Source organism: Meriones unguiculatus, chromosome 3, assembly GCF_030254825.1.
Source record: "Meriones unguiculatus strain TT.TT164.6M chromosome 3, Bangor_MerUng_6.1, whole genome shotgun sequence".
NCBI classification, from domain to species: domain Eukaryota; kingdom Metazoa; phylum Chordata; class Mammalia; order Rodentia; family Muridae; genus Meriones; species Meriones unguiculatus.
The window spans coordinates 34,243,032-34,270,174 of NC_083351.1; the positions used below are offsets into that span (position 1 = coordinate 34,243,032).

At 37.9% G+C, this 27,143-nt stretch overlaps 1 protein-coding gene across 1 annotated transcript; it reads left to right on the forward strand.

The window, feature by feature from the left end:
* On the forward strand, positions 1 to 26,375 carry Ccdc168 (coiled-coil domain containing 168). The gene is made up of 10 exons (XM_060378769.1): positions 1 to 231; positions 351 to 387; positions 636 to 678; positions 4,535 to 11,901; positions 12,127 to 17,898; positions 18,823 to 19,955; positions 20,301 to 22,327; positions 22,472 to 22,802; positions 23,199 to 23,651; positions 24,060 to 26,375. Exons 1-10 carry the CDS (start codon positions 1 to 3, stop codon positions 26,373 to 26,375), a joined length of 19,710 nt encoding a protein of 6,569 aa, XP_060234752.1.
* Positions 26,376 to 27,143: the final 768 nt, after the last annotated feature.

Genomic DNA, 27,143 nt, shown 5'->3' on the forward strand with positions numbered 1-27,143 from the left:
ATGACAAAATCGTATCATTTCTTTAAAAACAGATTGAAGTCTGTATTAGATGAGAACACATTTTGCAAATTATGGGACTTTCTAGACTACTGGATTTTTAACAATGCTTGGATACCAATCCTATTTATAATTTTCCTAGGAGTTGCTTTTGAGATAATCCTTGTAAGAACTTGTGAATTCTTTAAGAAGAAGCTTGAGCTATGGAAAAATGGTAGTTTGGGTTCTCAGAAGGTAAGAAATGATTGACCACTATCTACTATTTTTCAAAAACACATAATAATTTACTTTAAAAAACACCTAACTTTGATAGTTGTGTTATTTCTCTAACATGTTTACCTTCTCCCTTTAAGCAGAATGAAGATGGTTTCCCAAAAGGCATGACATTTGGTAAATATCACACAATTTTATCTCTTTGTTTTGTTTTTCAAGACAAGGTTTCTCTATATTGCCTTGACTGTCTTGGAACTCCCTCTGTAAACCAGGCTGGCCTCCAATTCAGAAGCCTCTGCCTCCCTCACAAGTACTGGGATTAAAGGCATGAGCAAACAGCTCAGTCTACAGTTTCATCTTTTAATATTAAACTTATTTGACCTGATTGTCTTCCCCTGATACTGTAACTTTTTGTTCCCACGTAGCTACAGAAAGCTGGTCAATTACCCACTCATCTTCAGCAGAAAGGTAAGTGGAAAGAAACAACGTTAACTTCTTCATGTTCAGTTCAGACTTTATTTATTTCTGGGTCCAAGAGAAGGATCTTCCCAAAAGTACTGTAAACTACAATTCATTCCAATATTGTTTTTAACTAGTTGCCTTGTCCCAAGCTGTGTTGAGGGCTTTTCATACATTGGTAAAAATGTCCTTTAAAGTAGATAAAGCTTACAGAGGTTAACTGACTCAGATTCTTTTTTTTTTTAATTTATTTAATTTTATTTTATTTGCAACAGTGTGAAGGTTTCAAATTCCTTAGAATTGGCATTACAGACAGTTGTGAGCTGCCATGTGGGTGCTGGAAATTGAACCTGGATCCTTTGGAAGAGCAGCCAGTACTCTTAACCACTGAGCCATCTCTCCAGCCCCTGCCTCACATTCTTAAGATAAAAACGCTTTCACTACTCACATAGAAATCATAACCACAATTTCTTATAATTCAGTTGGAAAAAAATCATCCACTGTGGATGGAACCCACAGTGAACTAGGTGCAGTAAAACTGACAGGCTCTTTGAAGTTCAAAATTTAAGTGGGACTCTATCAACTCTCTACAAGTGCCTCAGAATGTAATTCAGAATCTGTCAGCTCACAAGTATGTCGTTGCTGTGGCTTAAACACAAATATTACCGTAACTCTTTTTTGCTCTCTTAGTCTCTCTTAATCGTCCCATGATTATTAAACATCTATGCAATGAATACAACTTGGTGCTGGGGTACAAACACTTAAGATACAAACACTTCTGATCTCAAAAAGACATGTAGCTATGCAGACTAGTTGCTGCCCGGTATGCAAACATTTAGAAGATGTCTAAACCAAACTAGGACTTTGAGAATAATTTCATGAAGGGAACATTAGAACTGGGTTATACTTTTTTTTTTTTGAGGCAGGATTTCTCTGTGTAGCCTTGGCTGTCCTGGACTTGCTTTGTAGAACAAGCCGGCCTTAACTCATAGACATCCACCTGCCTCTGCCTCCCTGAGTATTAGGATCACAGGCATTCACCACCACACCCAGCTTGGGGTTTCAATTTTCAAAATTATGTTTATGTATTGTTTGTTAGTTTGCTTGTTTGGTGGTGCCTGTGCTTCTTGGGTGCTGGGATTAAAGGTGTGTGCCACCATGCTCTGCTATGAGGGCTGTTCTGTTTTTCCATGAGATCACTCAGTTCTTTGTACAGAATGAACCTGGAGACTGATAGCCAATCAGAAAGAAATATCTTTCATATTTCAAATCTACTAAATTTTAAAGTCTAATTGCTTTGTTATTCCATTAGGTCCTAGGAACTTTAATCCTCAAGAAGCAGAAACATTGTGTGAAGATTACAGGTTCCTGTCAAGAGTGGCTGGCAGCAAGATTGCCATTGCATGTTGGGGAAATTCTGTAGTGCCATCAGACGTCCCTAGGACTGTCTGAGGTGCTGAGTTTGCAGTGTAAAGTGTACACTGTCTCCAAAGCTTACCAGAGTATTGACAGGAAAGAGGAGAGCTTAGAAAATGAGGACAGGGATGTTCAGCTGCCCCCTCTGTGTGCCATGCATTATTCACTCCTTCATGCTTAGGCAGAAGCTAAAGCTAAGCCTTAGGACTTTAAGGAAAAATGCAGCAGCCACTTTCAATCTAAAGTTTCAATTTCCATGGTTTCAGGTACTTGAGACCGAGTATAGGTGGAAATACTCAATTTTCTAAATTTTCTAAATTCTAGAAATAGACAGTCTATGACTTTTAAATCACATGCCATTCTGAGGAACATGACAAAATATGCTACGGTGGTTTGAATAAGAATGGCCCCCCATAGGCTCAGAGATTTGAATGTTTGGTTCCCGGTTCATAGAATGTCAGGAAGGATCAGGAGGTGTCCTTTTTGGAAGAGATGTGTTACTGGGGATGGTCTCTGAGGTTTAAAAAGCCCACACTAGCCCTAGTCACCATCTGTCTCTCTGCCAAGAACCTGTGGATCAGATATAAAAAAGCTCTCAGCGACTGCTGTTGTTTACGTGCCTGCCTGCCTTCTGCTGTGTCCCTAACCGTCATGGACTAAGCCTCTGAAACCTAAACAAGCCCCCAATTCAATGCCCTCTCTTAAGTTGCCTCCGTCAGGTTATCTCCCTTACAGCATTAGAACAGTAACTAAGGTGGATGCCATTCTTCTCTGTCTCTTCTTTCAGCATATCTATGCTGCATTATCCTACATAACTTAGTAACCACCTTTGTTTCAGATTGACTATTTCATATCGCTGTACTTATATTCACATAATCCTTATTTAACCGTGGCTCCAAAGCATTGCTAGTATTGTGGCTGGCAGTTCAGACATCAAAAGAGAAGCTGCAAAGTGCTCTATGTGAAAATAAGATAGGACCTTTTGAGACAGAGAAATGTTACATAACTTTCATTATGGAGTATTATATTATTCTATTATTTGTTGTTTTTAAATCTTTGCCTAACATAAATCAAACTTCGGGCCACTCAGTACTCGAGTGCTTGCCTTGTATGTTCTAGACCTTGGGTTTAACACCTAGCACTGCAAAAAATAGTTCATAATTTAACAATTAAACAATATTGTGAACAAGAAGAAAATGCAGAGCGTATTCAGAATTTGGGACTATCTACAGATTCAAGCTGGGAATGGACCCCTGAGAAGGAAAGCGCTGAAGCTGAGAAGGGTAGTAGGGTAGTGGTTTTGGAGGGGAAGGCTTATGAGGACATTCTCCAGTGAGCACATACTGGAATGAAAACCCACCATTTGTGGTTTACAAAGGTAGAGTTTTAGCTAATTAGCCCATCAATTATGTTTGCTTGTTTGAGACAGGGTCTTGCCATGTAGCCCAGTCTAGGCTTGAACTCAGTAATCTCCTGCCTCAACCTCCTGAGGTATAGGCTACCATACCTTGCTAAGGTCTTGCTTTGTGGTTTACCCTGGTGTTAGACAGTTTGCTTTAGGACATTGGTCTATGCAGTAATGCTTAATGACAAGGCTAAAATCTGTAGTCTAAGTCTCAGTATTACCTTGGCAAAATTTCTTCTTGCTATAGAGAAGTCACTCTTTTGCTCTGTTTATGCCTAAGGCTGTTTGGATGACTCCTCTCTCATTAGAGCAAACAGTCTCCTTTATAATTTACTAGTTCAAATGTTAATCTCATCCCTAAAATACCCTCACAGAAATATCCATTGTAATATTGTATCATGTATCTGGGCTCCACATCTCAGATAAGATGTCATATAAATTAACCACCATACAAAGGTAATGCTGATGTTGCAGGTGTGAGTACTTGTTAGACAGAGTAGTGTCCATAGTAGGAGAAAACTGCAACTTCTTTGCTGTTCGTTACTACAAATCATTACTCTGACCCAGAAATCCACTGAGAAGTATTTCTCCCAAATGTCATTCTTCTCTTCCTCACAAATAGCTGGTGAGATTAACTGTCTGTGGAAAACTACACTTGATATTATGGGATATTCCACCTTCTAAATTCCATAAGACTGTTACTTATAAAAATTTTTATGTAAAGAATAGAAACATTCTTTATAAAAATATATAGTCTTCATCCCTTGGCTCATTGCTATTAAAAACACTTTTAGAACAATTGAGGAAGAAATTCTCTTACTCTTAAATAAACGTTGTTCTTCATATTAGTAACTGATTGGTCTGCTTAAGGAAATAATGAAGTGATGAGTTTCTTGACAATGTGGATGGTAGCTTCACCTTTATCTTCATGCTTATAAACAGTCTTGTCTTCATCTATGATAGATTTTCCCTAAGTCTAGAGTAAGACCCTATAAAATGCTTATTTTAAGTTTCAACTCACATGTACTGTTTTCTTATCTCTAGAGTTGAAACCCTTTCAGGACAAGTAACAACCACTCATCCATCTGAGGAGAATGGAGATAACACTAGCGATAGAGTTTTTTCATCCGATGACTGTGAATTTCAAGGAAGCCATTTTTATGAAAGTTACTCATCTTCAGGTGGGACCAGTGCATCTTTGTCAATGTTTCACTCAGAAGTAAAGAAAATTTTTGTAAGCCACAGGAAAGAACCACAAAGAGAATATCAAGCAATACAAATTTCCTCTAATAATTTATTTTCAATAATGAAAACAAACAGTACAAAAAGCACATTTCCTGATGATCTTAGGTTTCAAAACCCTTTTAAAACTACAAGAGATAAGGATCTCAATGTGGCACCATGTCCTCCTGTCCATTTATTTCTTTCTAGCAATCAAATTAGACATGTGGAAGAAAACATAAGAAGAAGAATCCCTGTGAACCCCACGGCTACATTGGTGAGGGAAGTTGATTATCTGCACCGTACATCTCAGGAGCCATCGATTCATAATCAACATTCTAATGAGGTGGTTATTCCTGTGGAAGAACAAGATACTTTCCTGAACCAAAATGTCATACAGAATCAAATGATTCATGAAGCACAGTTTACTAGCCAAATCCAACAATTTATTCACAACCAAGAGTCATTCAGCAGCCAGCCTGGGTTTGCTCAGCCTCCAGATTTTATAAGAGTGCCATTTTCTAGCAGCACACAAGACCTCTTCCAGGCCCAAGATAGAGATCGTAAAGAAAAAAGCCAACATTTCATTCATATTCCATGTATTGTAGGAACACAAGACTCAACCCAGGGCATAGAGTCTGATGAAAATTTCAGTGAGACCCAATATTCTGTTTATTTTAGTGACCCAAAAGAGATTAACTATTTAGTCAAAGGGCAAAATAGTGTTTTCCAGAATGCTGAATTTCTATCTTTAAGTCCAAAGTCATCTGCTGAAGCTATTCCACAACAAAAGGGAATGCCAGAAAGCCATCAACCAATACCTTCATTAGATTCCAACCAGTATGATGCATGCAATTCAATGTCTCTTAAACCTACCATTAAAAGGCAAAGAAATAAGAAAAAGATACCAGACAATGAAAGAAAACTAAATCTTAAAGTTCCATCTCTGAAAGCAAAGAAAATGTCTTGTTCACAGTTATTTCCAAACATAGTATGTCACACTTTAGAAAAGAAGATTGAGTTAAGACCCAAGAAGAAAATAGTATACCAAAGGAAAATAATGGCAGTTATAGCTTTGCATCTTATTTCTGTCTCTAAGCTTATTACTTACCATGTTAAAAAGTATTTCTTGAAAAATCTAGAGATGGTCATTCCAGACATAATGAAACACGAACATTTTCTACAGGAGCAAAATGGGTCACCAGATACAGAGAAAATCAGTTTTACAAGTTCTACTGATAAAGGAAGCGTGGGTGTTATTGAAAACTTAGAACACGCATTCACAGCCAACACTGATGAACTGGCAGCTCCTTGTTCATTATTTGAAACAAATGGAGAGAAGAAGGAGTCTAGTGAGGACTCAGCTCAGCAGGCATTTGACTTGAACATTCCAAAGCATGAGGGGCATTTAGAAATGTTATCAGAGTCTTCACAGAAAGATGTTTTGTTTCCCAATACAGAATTAAACAGAAGAATGAAAGTGCAGAACGGACAAACTACAGAGAATGGAGATGAGTTAACAGTCAGTATACTAAACACACAAAGGTGCTTTCCAAAAGACAAAATACAGCAAGCTAAAAATTCAATGGAAATCACTCTGAACTTTTCAGGTATCAATTCACTTATTGCCCCAGGATCCCAGCAGCAAGAAAAAAATGAGTTAAAAGACGTAACTTTTCAAATGATTACAGGAAGCATAAATTTGAAGGAAGAAGAACCATTGATGACTAGTATTACAGAATATGGTAAACCAAGTGACAGTGAAAAGCTGGAATGCAACACAAGAACCAATAAAAAGAACAGACATCAAGATGAAAGGATGTCAGAAACCTCTGAGAACGCCACGGAGGCTACCATTTCTGAACCCTTTGATATGGAACTATGTAGCAGATTAAAAGCCAAGGCAGAAACACCAACAATAAATTGTAGTAACTCTGCACTCAAGCGAGAGAAACTACCGGATAAAAAGAAAATACAGGAAGTAAAGCATCCTGATAAGGGCTCTATATGTAGAAAGCCAGAAGAGTGTGACAGAGAAAGAAAAGAAAGAGAAACAGTTCCATCACTGGCAGACGTTAGAGTCATTATATGTCTGAAGCAAAAGGACAAATGTGTCCAATTTGAAATGGAACAGATCCAATCAGAAAATAGAACAATTCAAAGTGAAGAGGAAGAAGTGCAGCCACGAACTAGTTCTACACAGACAGTATGGAAGACCAGCTCACATCCTTCAACTGATCCACTACAAGTTGAGAAAATAAAGCAAAGGACAGTCAAACCTACCGACAAAGAATGGACCGCAGATGCCATGCACCCATCTTTAGTGCCAGAGAACTTGCCCATTGGTGAATATTTAATTAAAACAACAGAATGTAGGGTCCCGTTTAGTGGAAATCCCACAGAGACAATGGATGGTCACATTCCAGAAGAAGAAGATTTGAAAAAGGACTTATGCGCAGTTGCCATAAGATCTTTCAAAACCAGAAAAAAATCATCAGGAACAAAAAATGTACTCAGTGTCAAGCACGGAATCACAAAAGTGAAGAAACCTGCATTTTTCCTGAGGTTTTGTATCACTCCATCTGACACTCTGAACCACAAGAGAAAAATAGGAGACAGCTTTGAAAGCATCATTAAACAAATGCTGCATAATGCAATATTGGCACATGGGCTTCTGAATGTTCACCCTCACAGGTATCTCATTCCTAATAAAAAAGCAAATATAAAAATAATACCCCCAAAACCTCAAGTTGAAAAGAAAGAAAATAGTTTAGATGTCCTTACTAAGGAAAGCAAAGCCCTAGATACTCTAGAAGTTCAGCTCTGCTGTGGTATGAAAGTGCTGAAGCAAGCGCAACCAGAGGTGGTGGCTCAGCGGAAGAGGAGCTTCGGATGTGATGCACCTCAACTGGAAGAGAGTGAAACAGAGAAACAAGTGTTTCAAGCAGTATCTTTCAAAGAAGCAATTAAGACAACTGACTCACTGAGAATGGATTCATTTTCTGTTGCAAACAGGAAGAACAGCACATCTACACAAACAGAGCTCAGATTTTCTGCAGAATTAGAGTTGGTTCCTCCAACATCAGAAAAATTAGCAATGGGAGACTATCTGAGCCAATCAAGAGAAAGTAATATTCCAAATAGTGGGAATGATACAAGAGAAATTAGTTGTAGTTTTACCCAAAAAGTTTTCTTGTGGTCTTTAAATTACTACATGCCTGTTTTGGCTCACTCTAAAAAAAAGAAAGACCGAACAAAATTCACAAATACAAGTACAGCAAAGTTCAAGTTTATGAATAAGGTGAAACCACCAGCTTCAAAAACATTCAATATCACAAGCAATAAAAAGTCAAAATTGGACCACAAGATCAAATTTAAAAAGATAAACCAAGCTAAAGCACTTTTACCTGAATGTCAAAACACTGTTTGTTTATCCATCCATAGCAGATTGCAAGGAGGATTCTGTCATGCTCAACTAAAGCAACGAGAATTAGCAAACAAAACGTGTGTTGATGGCATTGCTGAGAGTAGTGCAATATATGATAGAGAGAAAAACCTTCAAGAGAAACAAGCAGCACTTTGCCGTGGCCAACACCTGTGGGCTGGTGCAGATCAAAGCAAGGATACTCTCTTCAATGATCCAGACCCATCACCCATCTCTTTAAGTCAAGAACAACTTGTTAAAACTCAAAGTGTAAAGCGCCAAAAAGATTTCTTGCAAAGCACTTTGGAGGCCACTTTACAAATAGATCCCACAGAATCTGAAGGATTACAAAAAACTACCAAAACAGAAAATGACATAAAATTCCCTGTAGTTCCTAAAATTTTATCTCCCAAAGCAGGGAACTCTTCACCTAGTGAATTTACAAACATGACAGATGATGACTTAGAATTTGACAAAAATTCTGAAAGTGAACTAGATTCATATCCTGTGGAAAAAGATTCAGAGACATCAATAAATCTGCAGTCTTCTGATTCTTTTACAAGATCCTTTGTTTCTAGACCTAAAAGGATGAGAAAAGCACCAAGATCAAAGAAGAAGATACCAGTGAATCAGAGACATAGAGCTATGGGGGAAATAAAACCATCATGGACAGTTAACCTCAGGTACAGCAAAAAACTAAAACAAAACAAAGAAATGAAAGGTCCACAGCAAAAGTGTAACATAGAAGTTGCCTGTTTAGATGTCATTCATTCCAACATACATATTTTGCCCAATAAAAACATTAGAAATTCAAAAACATGGACAGGTCAACAGAGAATAAGAAGATTTGGTCATATGCAACTAATGCAAGAGAAGTCACCAAATGAAAGAAGTGCACAGTGTCCAGATTCTGCTGATGCAAGTAGTTCCTCTAGCTTGAAAAACTATAAAGAGGAGAAAAAAGAGAAACTAGAAGACTTCCTGGTCTCAGAAAATAGCCCAGGCCTTATATTTGATATGTATCAAGAAAAAGACCATGACCTTGTTAGATCATACAAACAACTGAACCCACAAGGGAGAGCAACCACTCAGGTGCAACCACAAACACCCACAGAAGCAATTTTGTGTTCTACAACACGTCCCATCCCAGAAGAACTTCAATTAGAAAAGCTACAGGGCTGTTTCAGCATGTTCCTTCTGAAGGTTGGGAATGCCAAGGACAAGGCATTATCTGAAAAACAATGTGATCTATCTAATGAGAGACTATACAAGGAACAGGCTGGTAACAGTGAAAAGGAAGCAAAGGAACTATCAGTCTCATACACTAATCCAGACTATCATGGTGAAAAGAAATGTGACTCAACCGAAATGCAAGGCATGAATCAGGAAAAAAAAATTGCAGATGAACCTTCCTCTTCATCAAATGTAGCACTGGATATTAATATAAGCAGCAAGATAGAAATAGGAAAAGGCACACTAAGGGAAAAAACACTCCATTCTATACAAATGAAGGCAGAGACACTGCATCATGAAGAGACGATTACTACAGATGACATCAAAGAAATTGATATTCAAAATAAGGAAGAAGAGAAAAAGAATGATAAGACATTATTAAAATCACTCCCACAGGATAGCCAACATTTTGCATATTCACATCAAAGTAGGGAACCTAAATCTCATAAATTAGGAAAACAAAGAGGAAGGAACATCCTGTCCATTGTGGAACGAAGTAACACAAAGAAGAGTCGGTGGGCAGATATAACTCGAAGAGAATATGACATGTATATATCAAATTCAAAGCTTCCTCCCCTAAAACCAGGAGACCCACAAATTAATAAAATTAATACTGATAGAACAAAATATGAAAGACCAGCGGATGGGACTCAGGCACAGGAACTGAATAGTTGGGATAGAGTGGAAAGAAAAGGGCTTAAAAATTATCTACAAGCAACCATCCCAGAGATTGTGAATCTCACAACTTCTGATGTACCAAAATCTAAAAGGCAGAGCAAAGTGTCTAGATGCAAAGCCTTACAAGGTAAAATGTGTTCAACTGGTGTAACTATGAAAGGAAGAAAAACATCTGTTTCAAAGGTATTAACTATTCCACAGTGTAGTCAAAGAAAAAATCTACTTCCCAAAACCTTGAAATCACAGATTTCTGGATTATTAACACAATCTGATGTCTTACCTGATAATCTTAATATAATCATATTGAAAGACCCAACAGCAGAGAAAAACAAAAGATTATTAACCCAAGAATTGACAGCAACAATGTTAGAGTCTTTGGGTTTCTCCACACCCATATCTAAAGAGAGAGAGAATTTTAAATTCATGGACAAGAGAGATGAAATGAGTACTAACTGTGTAACTGTTAAAGCAAGTAAGACAACAGTCTTCCAGACACTTATTCCTGCAGGATGTGGAACACCAAAACAAAGTAAGCCCATGGCAGGTTCATCGCTAAATGCCATCTTCTCTCCTATGCCCATGTCTCTGAATGTTAGCGCGTGGAATGGGGTAAAAGATGAAGATATAACGTGGACAGTGAGATTTAGTCGTGAGCTTCCTGACCAGTCAGTGCACAAGGAGAGAGCTTGCCATACGCACTCCACTGAAAAGCATAATACCTCAAATGGCACCAAAGATGTAAAAGGTGAAGGCGATGAGAAGGGCCCACTGACTTCCCAACACTTCAGTTTCAGTTCTCAGAATACAGCAGGGCTTAATTCTGTGCAATCTGATTTACAACTGGTTAATTCAGCAACATGGCCAGAATCAGAGAAACTTCTACATGATGGGCAAGCACAGCCTGTCAATGTGAATAACCTACAAAGCAGCATGGTAGGCGTAATGTCTCCACTTCTAAATCGAGAGGGATCTCAAGTTGGCCCCATACCATACAACAACACCTGGGATAGAAATTCCAGGAGAAAATGTGACTACCTTATTTCTGAACAAAAATCATGGACGCAAAGAGGCTTAACAGCATTGGAACCTTTACAGGAGCCCAGCTCTACGTCACCTGAATACAAATGTGAGAGCTGCACATTAGAGTTTTCAGGTAAAAGAGATGTGAGTCCCAGGGCAAGACAAGTTTCAAGGTTGCTTAATATTACAAGGGGTTACACAGGATTCCATAGGAAGAAAAGGCACTATAATAGTAAACACCATTCGAGAAATATGGGATGCATGGGAGAGGCACTGCTTCACGCTGCTGAAGATGCTGTGAGTTGTCCACTCAAATTCATAACTGATGAACTTTCACTTGATCCAGCAGCAAAGGCTGATTTTTATAGCAGAATACCACAAAAACCTATGGCAAAGGGAAAGGTAAAATTGCAAGCAAACTTTGCCACAACTTTCTTGGGACCTTACAATTTTTTTATGCCTGTTTTGTTTGACTTTGAAAGACAGGTAAACATAATTAAATTATCAGAAAATGAAATTATGTTGAATCAGAGATTTTCAACTAGGAAGAGAAAGAAACCACCGATGTCAAAGATAATTAAAATAAATAGATTCTTTATCACAAACCATAAGAAATTGAAATTAAGAAGAAAAATGAAAGTCATATGGCTCAGTGAAAACATAACTGATATACCTCAAAGCACTGTTCACATCATATCAACTATCTCTAACAGGAAAAGTAAATTCGAAGCAGAGGTAAGTTTGAGAATATCAAAGTTTACCCAAACGCAGCCAACACATGGGGAGTCACCAGTTGAAGCCATAGCAGAGTATGATGATTCTGTTGACAGAGGTGGTTCCAAATTTTTAGAGGAAGCTAAACTACATGTTGGGAAATGTGGAGGAGAGAAGCAAGAACTGCTAGTAGAGTCTATTCCATTTTATACAAAAAAGTTATCAGTAAATACAAAACTCATAAAGAAACTCAAACTTGGGGAGTCAGAGGAAATACATTTAAGAGAATATTTACCCCAGAGAAGTAAAATGTATGAGGTTAATTCAGAAATTAATGTAAAAACAGAAAACAACATACAAGTCATCTTGGAAAATCCACACACAAACGTGAAGAAATCACGCAAAATCAGTGAGCCAGCTCATCGTACTACCAAACAAGGTAAAAAGAAAACTGGCCTGTCTTGTTTAAAAGAAAAGTCTCCATTTTATTTGACAGAAATTGCCACTTTGATTGCCAAGCATTTAGTTGCTTCCAAAGAATTTAAAAACGTGATTGGTAGCATGAGCATATCTAACCTGTCAGCCTATAAAGGTATACCTTCACAGATACTGGGGTCAATGGAGTCACAGTTAGCTCATGATGGAGGCCATGCTGCTTTAAAAACAAATGTGGCACAGGACTTTAGAACCCCAGAGATAAAAGAAAATTGTGAGGTAAATACAGATATAAAATCCGTCTATACTTATATGCCAATTCAACATATAAAAACAGAGTCATCACATAATATATGGGACATGTATGGGAAATCTACAAAAGGAAATGACCTTTTGCAAAAGGACAAAGCAAAAATGAAGAGGAAAGAAGAGTTTGGACAGCCAATTTTGTTTACAATAGCTTCACAGAGTGTTCAGCCATTTGGAGCAGATCAAAAGAGACAACCTGATCCTTTCAAACCAGAAGCATTTTCAGCTAACACAGTGCACCACAAGGACATCACGCTTCAGAAAACAGCTATTTATTTTATAGATCAAGATGGAAATACAAAAGTTGGAGAAGAGCTTAGCAAAGAGGTTGCTCTTTCTTCTGATGTACATACTCTTCAAATTGGAAGGCAGAACAAAGAATTTAAAACAGGTTGGAAAACAAAGTCCAAGTCTTTTGCCCTGCCAAAGAAACAGGCAAAGCCTACTATCTCAGGACCTACATGGAGTTCTTATGCCAGTGAAACTACCGACCCTGAAACTGTAAGACAAAAAGATAAGGCAAAAATATCAAATGTGAAAAGTACTATGTGTGCCAAACAAATAAAGCTGAAGGCAAAGAAAATACCAGCTCCTCTACTTGGACATGGAGACAGAAGCAATAAAAAAGAACTAGGACATAGTATGCAGCACCAGAACTCATCAGAGCTGAGGAGAAATGCACAAAACCTGGTGCTAAAAGCTAATTTCGACTTGGGATGCTTGATATCCCCAGTTGAAAAGCTTACCAGAGTAAAACTGGAGAAAGCCAAGCTGAAAGAAAGAAAAAACATTCTTTCCCAGACAATTCTGGAGAAACCATCTAACCAAAGGCAAGCATCATGGTCAGGATGTGTTGATGTATCTAGAAACCTAGAAGAACATATTAAAGAGGCACATGATCACTGTACTTTCAAGGACATACACCAGCAATTTATGCAACAACTTTGGGTTAAGTCAGAACACCCTTGCAAACTAGAAGATTTAGAAAGAAAAATGAACTCTGAGTTACCTTCACAGAAAGATGAAACTAATAACCTTGGACTAAATACCTCAAGAGCTAGAGGAGGAACAAACATCTACAGTAATCATTACAGAATGACAAACCAATTCCTAAAAAAGCAAGACATCACACCATCAGGTCTACAGAGGACAGGAGGACTAAACATGGATAAGCCATTAGAGTCAAAGGAGTCGTCGCTTAGTCCCAAGCTTATGGTACAGCAACAAAACCTTTCCACAGATCCTCTTCTGGGATCTATTTCCTCTCAGGTTCCACATCAACCTCACACTGAAGAGCCAGAGGAAGACATGAAAATAAGTGACAAAATCTTAAAGAATTCGACCCAACAGCTGAAAAAACTCTCAAGTGAAGAATATATTTCAGGAATGGATTACATGCCAAAAAGTATTGAAAAACTACTCTTACTTATTAAAGAACAGGAAAGGAGAAGGAAAAAAAGTAGAGGGAGTAAAAAAATTGAAATAACAGAAGACATAAAAACAAGAGCACAATTTATCAACACAACAAAGAACAATGGTATGTTCAGGCAAAGAGAAGAGCCAAACAGGAGTATGGCCACATTGTGGAGACAGCAAAGGTGGTGTGTACAAGGGATCAGCCTAGACTATGTTTATACAGATGAGTTTACTTCTAAAGTTATACAACAAAACAAAAAAACAACAGCTTTCATGGAAAGTGTCATGTATCACAAAAGAGTAAAAATGAAGGTGAGGAGGACAGCTTCTGGAAGGCTACTTAATATCACAGGATATGGAACCCATAGCTACAGAAAGGAACTAAGACATAGCATCAATACACAGAAGGAGCTGCCTCAAGAGAAAACTGTGGCAGACTTACTTTGGAAGAATTTTTGTTCTTCTGACTACATCACATCTCAAATAAAAACACTTATGGAAATAAAAGAGAGGAAGGGCAAACCACAAAGGCCATATATTACTTCACAGATGAGGCTGAAGAAAATGAATAAAATTAAAATGTTATCTGTGCAGTCTCTTGATAATTCAATATCAAGCACTATCAGAAAATCAACACAATATATTAGAAAGCTAAAAGAACACCAAATGGTTTTACTAGATATTATCCCACAAAATAAAGATCAGTTAATGACTGGCCAACAGGTGGAGGAGCTAAGACATATCAACGTCCATGCCCACTTAGAAAAAGAAGCATACCATGTCGTGTTTCCAGACACTGGAGAATCTGATTACAGTGGGCTTGAGGATCAAAGACACAGAGCTGGTATAGAATTTGAATTCTCCACTACACAAAGAATAAAACAAGGAGTTATGAAAGACCCCATCAAACATGCATTCTCAGCTCCACCCAGAAGAGGAGAGCCCAAAAAGACAAGTATTTCAAGTTCCAAAGGACATGATAGATTTCTCATGGAGCTGGATACTTTCCAGAAAAAGACATGTAAGGTACAAGAACTTCTTGAACAAGAAACCACCTCCAGGGTAGGCTTAGGGCCTGTTACCTGCCCAGTTAGGGAGTCCTTTGACTTGGAAAATGCTAAGGTACCTAAGGAAGTGGGAATGTATCATAGCATAAAAAATATTTCCCATCTATCTGGAAGAGAAGGATTAAGGAAAACTGACACAGAACTAGGTTCCAAAGCACAGGCATTTATTTGCACAGATCTAGATAATTTACACAAAACAGGTATACCTCAGAGAGACTCTCCAAAGCCAGATCACAGGCCTAGAATCGTTCTGAATTCTGTACATTGCCACAAGAGGGCTCCTCTTCACACAACACCAGCCTTGCATACAGCAAAGAAAGGCAGTGGTTACAGTGCTAAAGGTGTCAAAATGGATCTCATGGGAAAAGCAGAGCCAGCTGACAGTCAATTAAAATTAAACAGACAGAAAGTGGACATTTCAAAAAAACTGCAGGAAAAACAACTGACCATTTTTACTCAGAACAAAGAAAAAATTCTGGAAGTTTGTTTATCTTGTATATTACAACAACTTCAGACCAAAAATACACAAAAACAAATATCAACAAAAGCAGTTCTAAGTTCAAATGTTTTTAACACAGTAGTAGAAAAAACATCAAGTGAAGTTAACATTGGAGGAGCAGATTGGCAAGAAAGTGCATGCAAGGCTTTCCCAATGTCTAATACCAACTCCTTGATGGATATACATAGGATTACACCACCACAGGTAAAGAAACCGTTAAAAGCAATAGAGAATCTGAACTATCACTCTTTAAATACAGAAAACAGAGAAGAGAAAAAAAGGATACAAGGACAAAAGGACAAAAGGATAAAAGGACAAAACCAGCAATCCCCGTCATTTTCCGTCAAGAATTTGAAGAAACCTATACCACGTTCCCAAAATTATTCTTATGTCCAGGCACATTTAGAACCTCTGACAAAGAAACCATTGTCAGAAGTAGGCAATGTGTCAGGCATGACAAAGGGGCTAGACTTACCATCTAAAGATCAGCTAAGGACTATGTGTGAATGTAGACCAAAGCGGATTTTCGCTGGAGTTATTCAAGAGCAAACAAAACAACGAGATACAGTGTTGCCTTTGGAGTCAGACAGTAAAACTACAAACTGCCCAAGCCTTTTGTTGTCTAAAAGAAAACAGTCATCTGATGGAATACAGGTAAGTAAGTCAGTGTCAAATGATAGCTCATCCATGCTAAGAGTCAGCACAAAAAGCCTGCCACATAAAGCAAGTGAAAAGAAGCAAGAAGAGATAGATCTGCCTAAGCTGTTCTTACACTGTCTTTCAATATACATGCAGTTTTTGTATGAAAATGAAAAACAGAAGGGCAACAGAGTTATGAAAGACACAATATGGCCTAAAAGAAGAGTCCTAAACTTGAAGAAATTAGAGCATCCATGCAGTAGTTCCACTGACTATACCCCCAGCAATAAAGCAGAACCACAGTGTTACAAAAAAGAAAAAATGATATGCGTGAAACACAGACAGGATAAGCCAGGTTCAGTTGTAATAAAAGCATGTGACCCCATCCCTTTACCTCACTTCAAACTGAAAAAAGAGAAAATTGATGTGCTTATCTCAAGTAATGTAAGACAAGAAAAACATAAATCACAGGAAGAGAAGAATGGCATAAACAAAGGGAAAATGAAGGGAATAATAGACTCTAATATTACCTTAAAGATAAAGGAATCAGCATTGTCTTATCCATCCCATGAAAAGAAATTAACTTTACTGTTTAACACTACAAATCAAGGCAGGGTACAAGAAGAGCTAAGTAAATCAGACATGAAACAGACAAAATCTTTTATTTTGTTACCCTCTCTACCACATACTAACTTAAATTCAAGAATAAGAGTAGGAAAAGATAAGTCAAGACCACTAAAGAGCTGCCTTCCACCATTAAAGCCCCTATTGTCTCTGAACAGCAGAAAAGTACCATCTTCACAGGCATTTAACGGAGATAATTTAGACAATTTAATGGAATTAAAGTATCTTCCACAGAAGAAAGAATATAGAAATAATATACTAGATTTGAAAGATATAATAGGCTACATACATATTGCTCAAAAGGGTAAAAAGCTACCTTTTAAATGCTTGTTATATGAAAAGGAGCCATGGTGGAACAATAAAATACCAAAAAATATCCGAGGCAACAAAAATAATCTAAATGTAGGTCAAAATAAACCTTGGGAATCAGAATCAGTTCCTTCTCCACCTTATCTGGAATGCAATCCTAAAATAATGGAAGCATACTTACAAAGAATAACAAAGTTCTGCCTTAGATCACCAGCAGTGTTAGAATCTTCAGGTGCAATAGAAATGTACAAGGAGCCAACTGATATTTTAAGCAGTTTTGAAAAGGCAAAATGTAGACCACTGAAAGACAGATTGCAGATAGCTTCCAATGAAGTGATGCATTCCAGGAAACTCTTTTTGAGACAGAAATGTTCAGCATCACAGGAGTTACAATTTAATGTTGAAGAAAGGGCAAAAAAGATGCAGGAAGATAAACAAATTAAAAATTGGAACAAATCTTTTATAAGTTCTCTTCCTTACTCTGAAGCAGATACAAAAATAAATGGAGAGGAAACTATACAAATAAGAACCCACTCTTTTAGTGATCACTCAAAGCTCCAAAGACCATCAGATATAGGGGAAAGAAGTCATAAAAAGTACACCTTTGAGCCTGTCTTGAACAGTGTAAAACATTCCATGGAACATGAAGTTCAGGAAAGAGAGGAGAGGACAAAAACAGAAAAAAGCATACATTTGAAAGAAAAATCATTGATTTCACAGAAAATTCAGTTAGACATCAAAGAGCCAGTGCAAGAGCTACAAAACATTAAAGAGAAATTAAATGTGGTTGTAACTAATGCCAGCACATGGACATCATCTTGTTTAAAATCAGAAAGAAGGATAGAAAAAGGAGATGGTGTGACTGAAGTAACCCTACACTCTCTTCTAGAACTACCATTCCAGAAATCATTAGCTACCCTGAGTGAAGCAAATGAAGAGTGTGCCAAGGGTCATATCACCAGCAACACACAGAAAGGAGAAGACCATATGCTACAGAAAACAGAGCATGAAGTAAAAATATTTAGTGAGAGAGTGACAGTGCATATAAAAGATAAGGACTTGAAAGGAAATAAAACCCTCTCCCAGGACTTGCCATCACATTCTAAAGAGCAAGGAAAAATAGAATCTCAAAACGAAGAACAAACAATAGCTAGAAAGGACAAAAACCAAAAGATGACAAGTAATGATGACAAAAACCGAGAGAAAATGGATCTAAATTATGTGAAACGAGAGAAATTCCATCAATACGATAAAGAGGATCTGGAGGGGAAGGAGCAGAAGAAAGCAGGCAGAAATGGTCCAGGGCAAGAGAAAATATGTCCAGAAGATGGAGAGCAAGAAACATGGAATCATAAATCTGACACTCAAGAGAATGTGACTCACAACAGCATAGAGTCAAGGAAAGCAAATCAAGAAGAGAAAAACAAAGCAAAAGCTCCTGAACATGAATTAGACATCAGTACAGAAGGAGAAGACACGCAAGGAATCATAAAATTAGTGCATTCACAACAGCATCAGAAGTTGCTTGAAACAAGAAAAACTGAACATACAGAGTCAACTGAAGATGATGGAAAGTCAAATGTAAAAACTGGGAAACAGTGTGAGTCACAGACATGGATGGGCAGAGAAAAAATCATGGATACAAAAGATTTAATGTACACCAAAGACACAAGTTCCAACAAAAATCAATTAGCACTTTCACATGTATGCAGTAGCACTGGGCATTATGGCCCAAACACAACAGATGAACAGACAAATATACATGAAAAGTTGAGACATACTCAGGAAAGAAAATGCAAACTGGGTGAGAGTTTGACCTTGACATCTTTACCTTACAAGTTAGACACAGAAATAAAAGTCAAGAAAGAAACATGGGTAGAAACAAGATCCTTTTCTCCATACTCACAGAGTGTGGAATCTTCAGATGCAGAAAAATTAAATTATGCAGCATCTTCTTTGAATGATATCATAAGGGACTCAAAAAGATCAAGATTCACGTTATATAAAGAAGACAGAAAGAATACATTTGAGAGAATAATAATGAATCCCGAGGTCAAACATGTGAACATAAAGAAATCACTCCTTTCATGTGTACCCAAAATAGAGAGATTTAAAATGAATTTTGAAGAACAAAGTAAAAAGAAGGAAGAAGGCAGTAAGGAAAAAGTCATGCTTCTGAAAGAAACTTATCCTGCCATCACTTCTTCAGATGTGTCTAAATTAGACAGAGCAGAGGAAGTTGAAACAGAAATAATGCAAAGCCATGTACCATACTCTGTACTACAAAAATCATTGCCTATAGGACAAGTACAATCTACAAAGACCATTGATAACTATTTAACAAAGAGAAAACTACATCCACCATGGGAAGAAGAGGAAGTACAAACCTCAGTCATTGATAGTTTGATGCACCCATGTGGCCCAATTTTTAAGACAAAGATATCTACACCTCCTCAGGTGTCCAGGGTCAATAAACACAGTACCCTGAGCAAGAAAAAGACTCATAGGTACAGTCGTAATGAAAAAACAAGACCTATACAGAAAAGAGCAAGATACCATAATGTGGTTGCAACAAAAAGTGGTGCTTCTGTATCAGTAGCTATAGGGCACATAGCATCCACAAAGCAAATTGCTAAATGTGCAAAAAGGAGAAAACAGTATCCAGAGCAAGAAGTACAAACCCCACTCCTGGATGGTTCAACATACTCCAGTGGCATAGTTTTAAAGGCAAATATATCTGCACCTACTCATGTGTTCCTTGTCAATGAGCACAGTACCTCAATGAGGAGAAACAGTGAAGAAAAGACAATACCAAAACAGGACAAAGCGAGACAGCCTACTGTGTTTGCAACAAAAATTGCTACTTCCATGCCTTCAGTACCTTACTACAGACTGTCTCCTCTAGAGGATGAGTTTCTTATGACTTCATGTACAGGGAAACTCATACATGCAGGTTCAAATGAAGGAATTATCCTACATAATGTAATAATTCAAGCCAATCAGCAAGAGTTATATGAAGAGGCAACGTACAGTGTAACAGATAAACAGGGCAAAGATAGCATAGCTTTGAAAGCAAGAATATCTCCACCTGCACATTTGAATGATGAAATGATACCAACTTTTAATATTAAAGAGCAAAGGAAAGATGTTGAACAAGGCAAAAGTGAACCAGTGGTGGTTCTAAAGGAAACTGCTTTTTTGCCTTCTCCATCTTTCCTGAAGTCAGACACTAGGGTGAATGAACAAAAAAATTTACTAGGAGAAATACAATTTTCTATTCTACCACCAAAGATTCAAGATGTTTCAGTCTCAGACCAAAAGGTGTGCATGGAATCATCAGGTTATGTGTTAAGGAACAGAAAAGAACCAACACAGGAAGAAGAAAAGAATAGACTCAAAAAAGATGTGAAAGACAACATGATGCCCACATCAATAGATGAAAAGGTGAAGAACTTACCACGATCACATACACTCACCATCAAAGAGTTGCAGAGGAAAACTCAGGAAAAAAATTTTGTGGATCTGGCAAATACAATTGTAGAATTGTCTATATCACAACTGCAGCTCAAGAAATTTTCAGGTTCACAATTAGCTGATAGAGAAGTTTACAGTGAGATAAAATTACTGAAAGAATACATGCCACAGAAAGAAAAAGTTGGTAAAGAAAAACATGTGGTTATGAACAGTATAGTACGCCCTATGAATATATATTTGAAGACAAAAAAATCACCTACTCTACATATGCAGAATTTGAGTGACCTACAGTGGAAAACTAGAGGGCAGGGGGGAAAGGTCAAAGAAGACGGAAGTAAGCCAGATGTAACATCAACTAAAAAGTTGGCTAAGATACCCACTGCTATGCCTCCCCAACCTATCCTTACTTTGAATACTGGAATCAAGGAAGTATGTCCACCAGTGTTAAAAAGATCCTCTGTTTTCATAGGATATTTACAAAAACCAACAAATTCTAAAGAAGAAATTTACATTCAGCCAATTACCAGACATACTTCAATTAATCTACAAAATGAAAAACAACATATGCCAGAGGAAAAAGAAGCTGGAGTGCAAATAGCAAATATCCTAACAACTCACAAGTACCAAGAAATGAAGGCGCAGAAACTTAAAGATGAACAGGACTTGATTTTGACTGAATTTCCTATATCACCAGATCTGCCTCATCCCAAATTGTATGAGAAGATAGAATACAATAACACAAAACAAAGACTTAGAAATTCTGCTTTGCAGAGAATATCAACTGAAAAAAAAACAGTACCGAGAGAGGCCATTGTTGGTGACTCCATGAAAGACGTTAAAAAAAACCATATGTATCAGAGAGAAGAGACATACAGAAAAGAAATGACAGACAGAAGAGGCACGGATGTAACTTTGAAATCACGGAAATCAGCTCTGTCTCAGAAGCTCCACAGAACAGAACTACATATGCACATTAAACCACTCAAATCAAAGAAACTTGATGAAAGTATAAGTGAACCTCGAATTTTAAGAAAAATGTATACTTCTAGATCTACAACCATGTGTAGAGGTGTACAAGTAGATGAAGAAAGGCTAGAGAATAAACCATCTTTCCTACTCCCACAAATGGTTCCAGCATTATCAGATGCAGAAAAAATGACAGACAGAGAGGATATGTGTGATCATGTCAGAAAAGAAAAACAATATGAAAAACATGTAAAAGAAGCAGTAGACTTGACAGACGGAGTGCACTGCACAAGAGCAAAGGTCTCATCAATTTCACATCTTCTTAATGCAAAAGAATTTGTCCTGAACATGAAGGTTCTAGAGAAAAAAATATACAAAAATAAAAGCGAACTCGCCGTGGTTACATCGCGGACTTTCATGTCTATACCATCAGCAGCTTCTGGATATTCACAGGGCGAAACACAAAAAGGCACCGCAGGATTTACAACATCTCCCTATCCACATATTATTAAGGCGACAGCTCATGACCTGCTACTGAGACAAGCCAGACCGCAGAAGTCAAAGTGCGCGACCCGTCCCCGGCGAGTAAGTGAACGCCTACAAGTAGAATCAGAGTGCGAGTCAGCCTCCCCTTATCATAAAATCCATCTCACAGGATTAAGCGCCATGAAAGGGGAGGGAATGCTGGACACGTTCCTCAAAGGGCAAAAGGATCAGCCAGAAAAGTGTGAAAAAGAACCTTCAACGAAAATTGGAAATTGGGAGAAAAAGGAAATCAAAGATAATTTAAGCCATAGAGCAAAACCTAAGTTTCCAGTGTCTCCACCAAAGATATCACTCAAGGAAATGTTGATCACAAGAGACACCCCTGTATATTCAAAAGTATTTGTGACAGAGAGAGAACAGGAAACTGGTTTAGGTAAGTCTTATAGGCCAAAGAAAGATAGACAGAGTAATGCTACAATAAGCAAAATGCTAACTCCAGAAAAGACATCACTTGAAAAACTAAGCATTGTACGTGTGAGTAAGTCTCAAAGAAAGGAAGAACAAAATGTTATCATGAAAGCTCAAGGCACGTCTCTGTCCAAAAGTAGACAGCAGCTAAAGCCAGAATCATTTCCTTTTCTTAATCTTCCAGTTCATAGCAGAAATCAGAGGACACCTTTACAAACAGATGTAGAAAAGAAACATGTAGTATGTATCAGTTCACAAATAGAGTCAGGAGTACACATGAGTACTACAGAGTTTATTACCACAAGAAGGAAAAAAGATTCACCATCGATTGTTCCAGAACAAGAACAGTGTGATCTAGCATTGTCTCAGAAGTCTCATGACTCTCTACTGAAATCTAGACACCTGGAAGAAAAGGATGAAACTAACACAGTCTCCAGTGTAAATTTGAAACAGAAAAAATTAGTAATGGACAACAGTTCTACTGTGATTCAGAAAGAAAGGAAGTTCAAAACAGATAGAAGCAGAGGTATCAACCTAGGAGAGGACAAAAGAGAAATGCAGAAGAGCTGTACCATCAATCTGGAGAATAAAGCTAGAGAGAAGACCAGCAGCACTACAAGCCATGTTCTTTCTCCAGGAACAGAAGAATTGCAGAACAAGTCTCAGGTAGTCACTCCCAAAAAGAAAAACTACCCAGCCCAGGAAAAGCTTAAAAAGGAGTTAGAGATATCTACTGTAAAGCAAAACCTTCAAGAACAAAAATTGCTTCAAACAATAATTATTGATTTGTTGAATACCTGTATTCCTATTTGTCTGAAAAGCCAGAAAAGCAGATTCACAGTAACAAACCTGAAAAGAGAAATGAAACCCAAATATTTGACTATGAGAATCCCAAAGCACCCAATTTCAAAGATGCTTGGTATCACAGGATGTGGTAGTCCAAGCAATAAAAAGAAATTAGAATATGCCTTCAACAAACCTAAAACCATGGTTCCAAGCAGCAAAGATACCTCCTTAGGAATTATCATCAGAAGTCTTTGTGTTTCCAAAATAAGCTCACCTTACAATGAAGGAACAGTTCACTCAAAAACAAACCCAAAAAGGGAAAACAGAGTCTGTCATTCTAAATTCCAAGAGAAATTACCAGATGCTAGAAAAATTAAGGACATCCTAACAATTGTAACAGAACTGGATTTTACAAACCCACTGCTGCAGGATTCTCAGCCCTTTGTGGTGAATGATCAGGAAATACAGAAACTTCCTGATGTAGAGCCAGAAGTAAACCTAGAATGTGAAATAAACAAGAACTTATGTATACCAACAAGAGAAGGGACTGCTCCAGGGAATGATGACTTAAAGGTCATACATGAACTTGACATGAATACTTTGACTGAGGAAAAAGAAATACAAAACGACATTCTGACACCCCCAGGGTACCCGTGTACATCTGAAGATCTAAAGGACACTATAGAAACTCTTTTGAGAAGAACCTCAAGTAGAAATGTCCTCATTCCAAGTCTACAACCACTATCCGGGACCTCACTGTTTGATAAGATGGGAGAATGTTCCATGCTTTCCAAGCAAGAGGAAGCTGCTCCAGAAACTGTGCCCACAACACTTCAAGATAAGAACAAAGAAAGCAAAACACTTGCAGAACATTTGTTTCCCGCTTATAAAGCACTTAAAAGTGTCTTTGAATACCCTGTTGAAAATAAGATCCAAAACCAAGGTCTTTCTGAAATACTGGAGCAAGTAGGAGCCTACCAGCCTGGTGATGCAAAGGCATCTTCTTTGCTGGAGGGTCCAGACACATCATCAGAAACATATGCCACATTGCTATGCACACCTCTTTTAAAACAGCTAACTCCAGAATTTAAAAATAAGCTTCCTATGCATTTAGTTTCTAAAGCAACTGAGATAAAACTGAATCAGCTTCCAGAGATGGTGAACATATCATTACAGAAGTGTAATTCTCACTCCCAAAGGGCTACTTCAGAAGATTACAGTCGCAGTCTTTATCAAAAACATACAGAAAAGAAGTGTAAGTCTCCAAAGGTTGATACTGTACAAGCTAACTTAAAAAACAATTACCGAGGAGACGTTCATCCTCTCAGCTGTGTGAAGACAACAACTAATGTTTCAAGTAGCAGCATGATGGTCTCGATGGTTAAGACAGAACCAAAGGCCATTGAAAAGCAAGAAAGTGTAACATCACTAGCAACTCTGAGTAATCTCCCACGGAGTCACATTCTTCACAAGTTCTCAGAGAAAGAAAAGGAAGACCTTCTTGCGCACCTTTGTGCCAAAACAGTGGAGATACAAACAATAGGCCTTCCCGGAATTGTAGTACAATCTTATGCAATAGCCAATGCTCAGGATAAGTCAAAACCCTTATTTAAGTGTATCCATCCTGCCACAAAAGGACCAAAACGAACAAACAGAGTTTTAGTACTTTTCGATGAAAAATCTTTTTGTGAAATTGACTGTGATTTGCAATACAAATATCTCCAATCGCTCCCTAAACCTCTCACTGTGATCTCTAGGCCAAATGCACTTTCCAAACCCACTGCCAAGTTAAGCGTGGAATCAGGCTCAGAATATATAAAAGTAGAAGCAAGTGAGGAAAGTAGTACTCATTCCTTTGACAAAGAACTTTTGCATGTTTCTTTTCTAAAGCAAAATGCACAAGAAAAGTCACTACCCTCCAGAAAATTCCAGAAGTCTACCAATGTGCCTGCCTTTTTCCCTGGTCTAGAAGGCACAGAGCAGAATGATATAATTCTTTCAGATTTAAAATTAGAAATGACAACAGAAAGGGATAAACAATGTCATGTGTCGTTTCAAGAAACCAATTCATACAAGCACTCTGTTTCAGGAACTCAGCAAAATACTGCTGATTTATCTGATTCAAAATTTGATGATGGGATTTCTGATGATGGGATCGATATCCCCGTAAATACTGAGACATCAACTGACGTGGTGGGATGTCCAGCTCCTGAAGTAAGTGACAGTGAGGAATGTGTGTTTATAGAAACAAATTTTTGCTTAACTCAGGATTCACAGGATCTTCTGTTTGAGGTACCCAAAGGCATTCCATTGACAAATATTCACAAAGTCAATGAAGCAACTTATTTGAAACCATTTTACTCTGAAGATCCAAATGACAATACTAGAATCTGTAGGAAACATACCTCCCCTTACTATCAGTTTAAAAATAACAGGAAATGTAGGTCAAACTCCAAAATGCAGCCTTCTGACTGGCTGTCTCACAGCTCAGCCAACACAATTGAAATCGAGTCTACATCATCTTCCATAACGTTCAGTAAAGCAAAGCATTGGACCACGACCACGTGGAGCAGAACAAGCTACTCTTTAACCTCCTCAACAACCGAATCAAATATTAAATTGAGTCTCACAAAAAAACATGGCAAGTCTCGCATGTACCCACAAATCAAAGAAAGAAGGAAGGCTAAATCTGATTTATGGAGAAAGTCCAAAATCTACCAGAGTTCAGATTGCAGCCACTCTCACGGTGAAAAAAAGCAGGCAAGGAAGAAGAGACTATATCATTGTGAATCAAAAGAGTCAAATTCACAAACCAATCAGATGCCAGAGCCAAATTCTCATTGGCAGAATATCAAATTCTATTCAGAAAGAAGAGAAAAACAGCCCTTTTTTTATGTCTGTGTACCAGCAGATTCAATGGATGTTATCCCCCAAACCATTCGCTGGGTTGTCCCCCCTAACATATTGCAGAAGAGACACTTCCAAATTCCGCAAGTGGCAAATATTTCAAATTCTTGTCATCGATGGAGTTCATCCAAAAAATTTTTGGGCTCACTTGCAGGGGCCTTTAATACAGTCCGCTATGGGCTGATACCAGCGGCACGTGGATGCTCCTGAATTGGAACGCTGCTTGCTATTGTAACATTCTATGAAAATAAAACAGTAGAATGTCATATTTCCTTGAGATATGAGATGTCTTTACTCAGCTCATCTGCTTTATGTCTTGATAGATCTGTGAAGTTGTTCTTGGAGGCTGGGGGGCAGGGCATGACTGTGTTCTATCATACCAGATAAGAGCTCTCCCTTCAGTTGATTCTACTTTCTGTAATCCTAAGAGGTCCGCAGACCAGAAGCCCTTTTCCCACCGTCATGGCTGAATGGTGAGTAGGAGGAATATTCAATTGTGGACAAGAGGGAGAATAGGTAACTGAGATGGAAAGGAGGAACACATAGATAAAGCTGTTTGAGATAGCACTAACAGATTAACTCTGTCAAACAGCACAAAACAAGTCAGAGACAGCACAGCAAGTAGAGTTATGCCCATTGAGTTTGACAGCCAGACTGAATACCTTAATGCGTTTTACGATAGAGAACTCTGGACCCTCAGAAACAAAGACCAGTGCCCAGTAGCCACATTCCAGACCTTTGGTGAAAACCATCTCATTCATATTTCATCCCACTCCTCTGCCACTAGGATTTCGGAAAGAATCCTAGATACATCATTTGGTCCATAAACATTTTTATTACATATCTGCATATGGGCTTTTAAGATGACCACAATACCACTGTTACAGCTAAAATTAACATAAACTAATTCCTAAAAAAATCCAACTAGATTACAGCAGTGACACATTTAAAATAAAATTTATGCTTCAAAAGGCCACC

Bases quoted from the DNA above. Each gene is read 5' to 3' on its own strand.
- Ccdc168 (XM_060378769.1), top strand. From the start codon at position 1: ATGACAAAATCGTATCATTTCTTTAAAAACAGATTGAAGTCTGTATTA. The intron at 388-635 runs GTAAATATCACA...GTTCCCACGTAG, and splicing joins CCCAAAAGGCATGACATTTG to CTACAGAAAGCTGGTCAATT. The intron at 22,328-22,471 runs GTTTCCAGTGTC...AGATAGACAGAG, and splicing joins AGCCATAGAGCAAAACCTAA to TAATGCTACAATAAGCAAAA.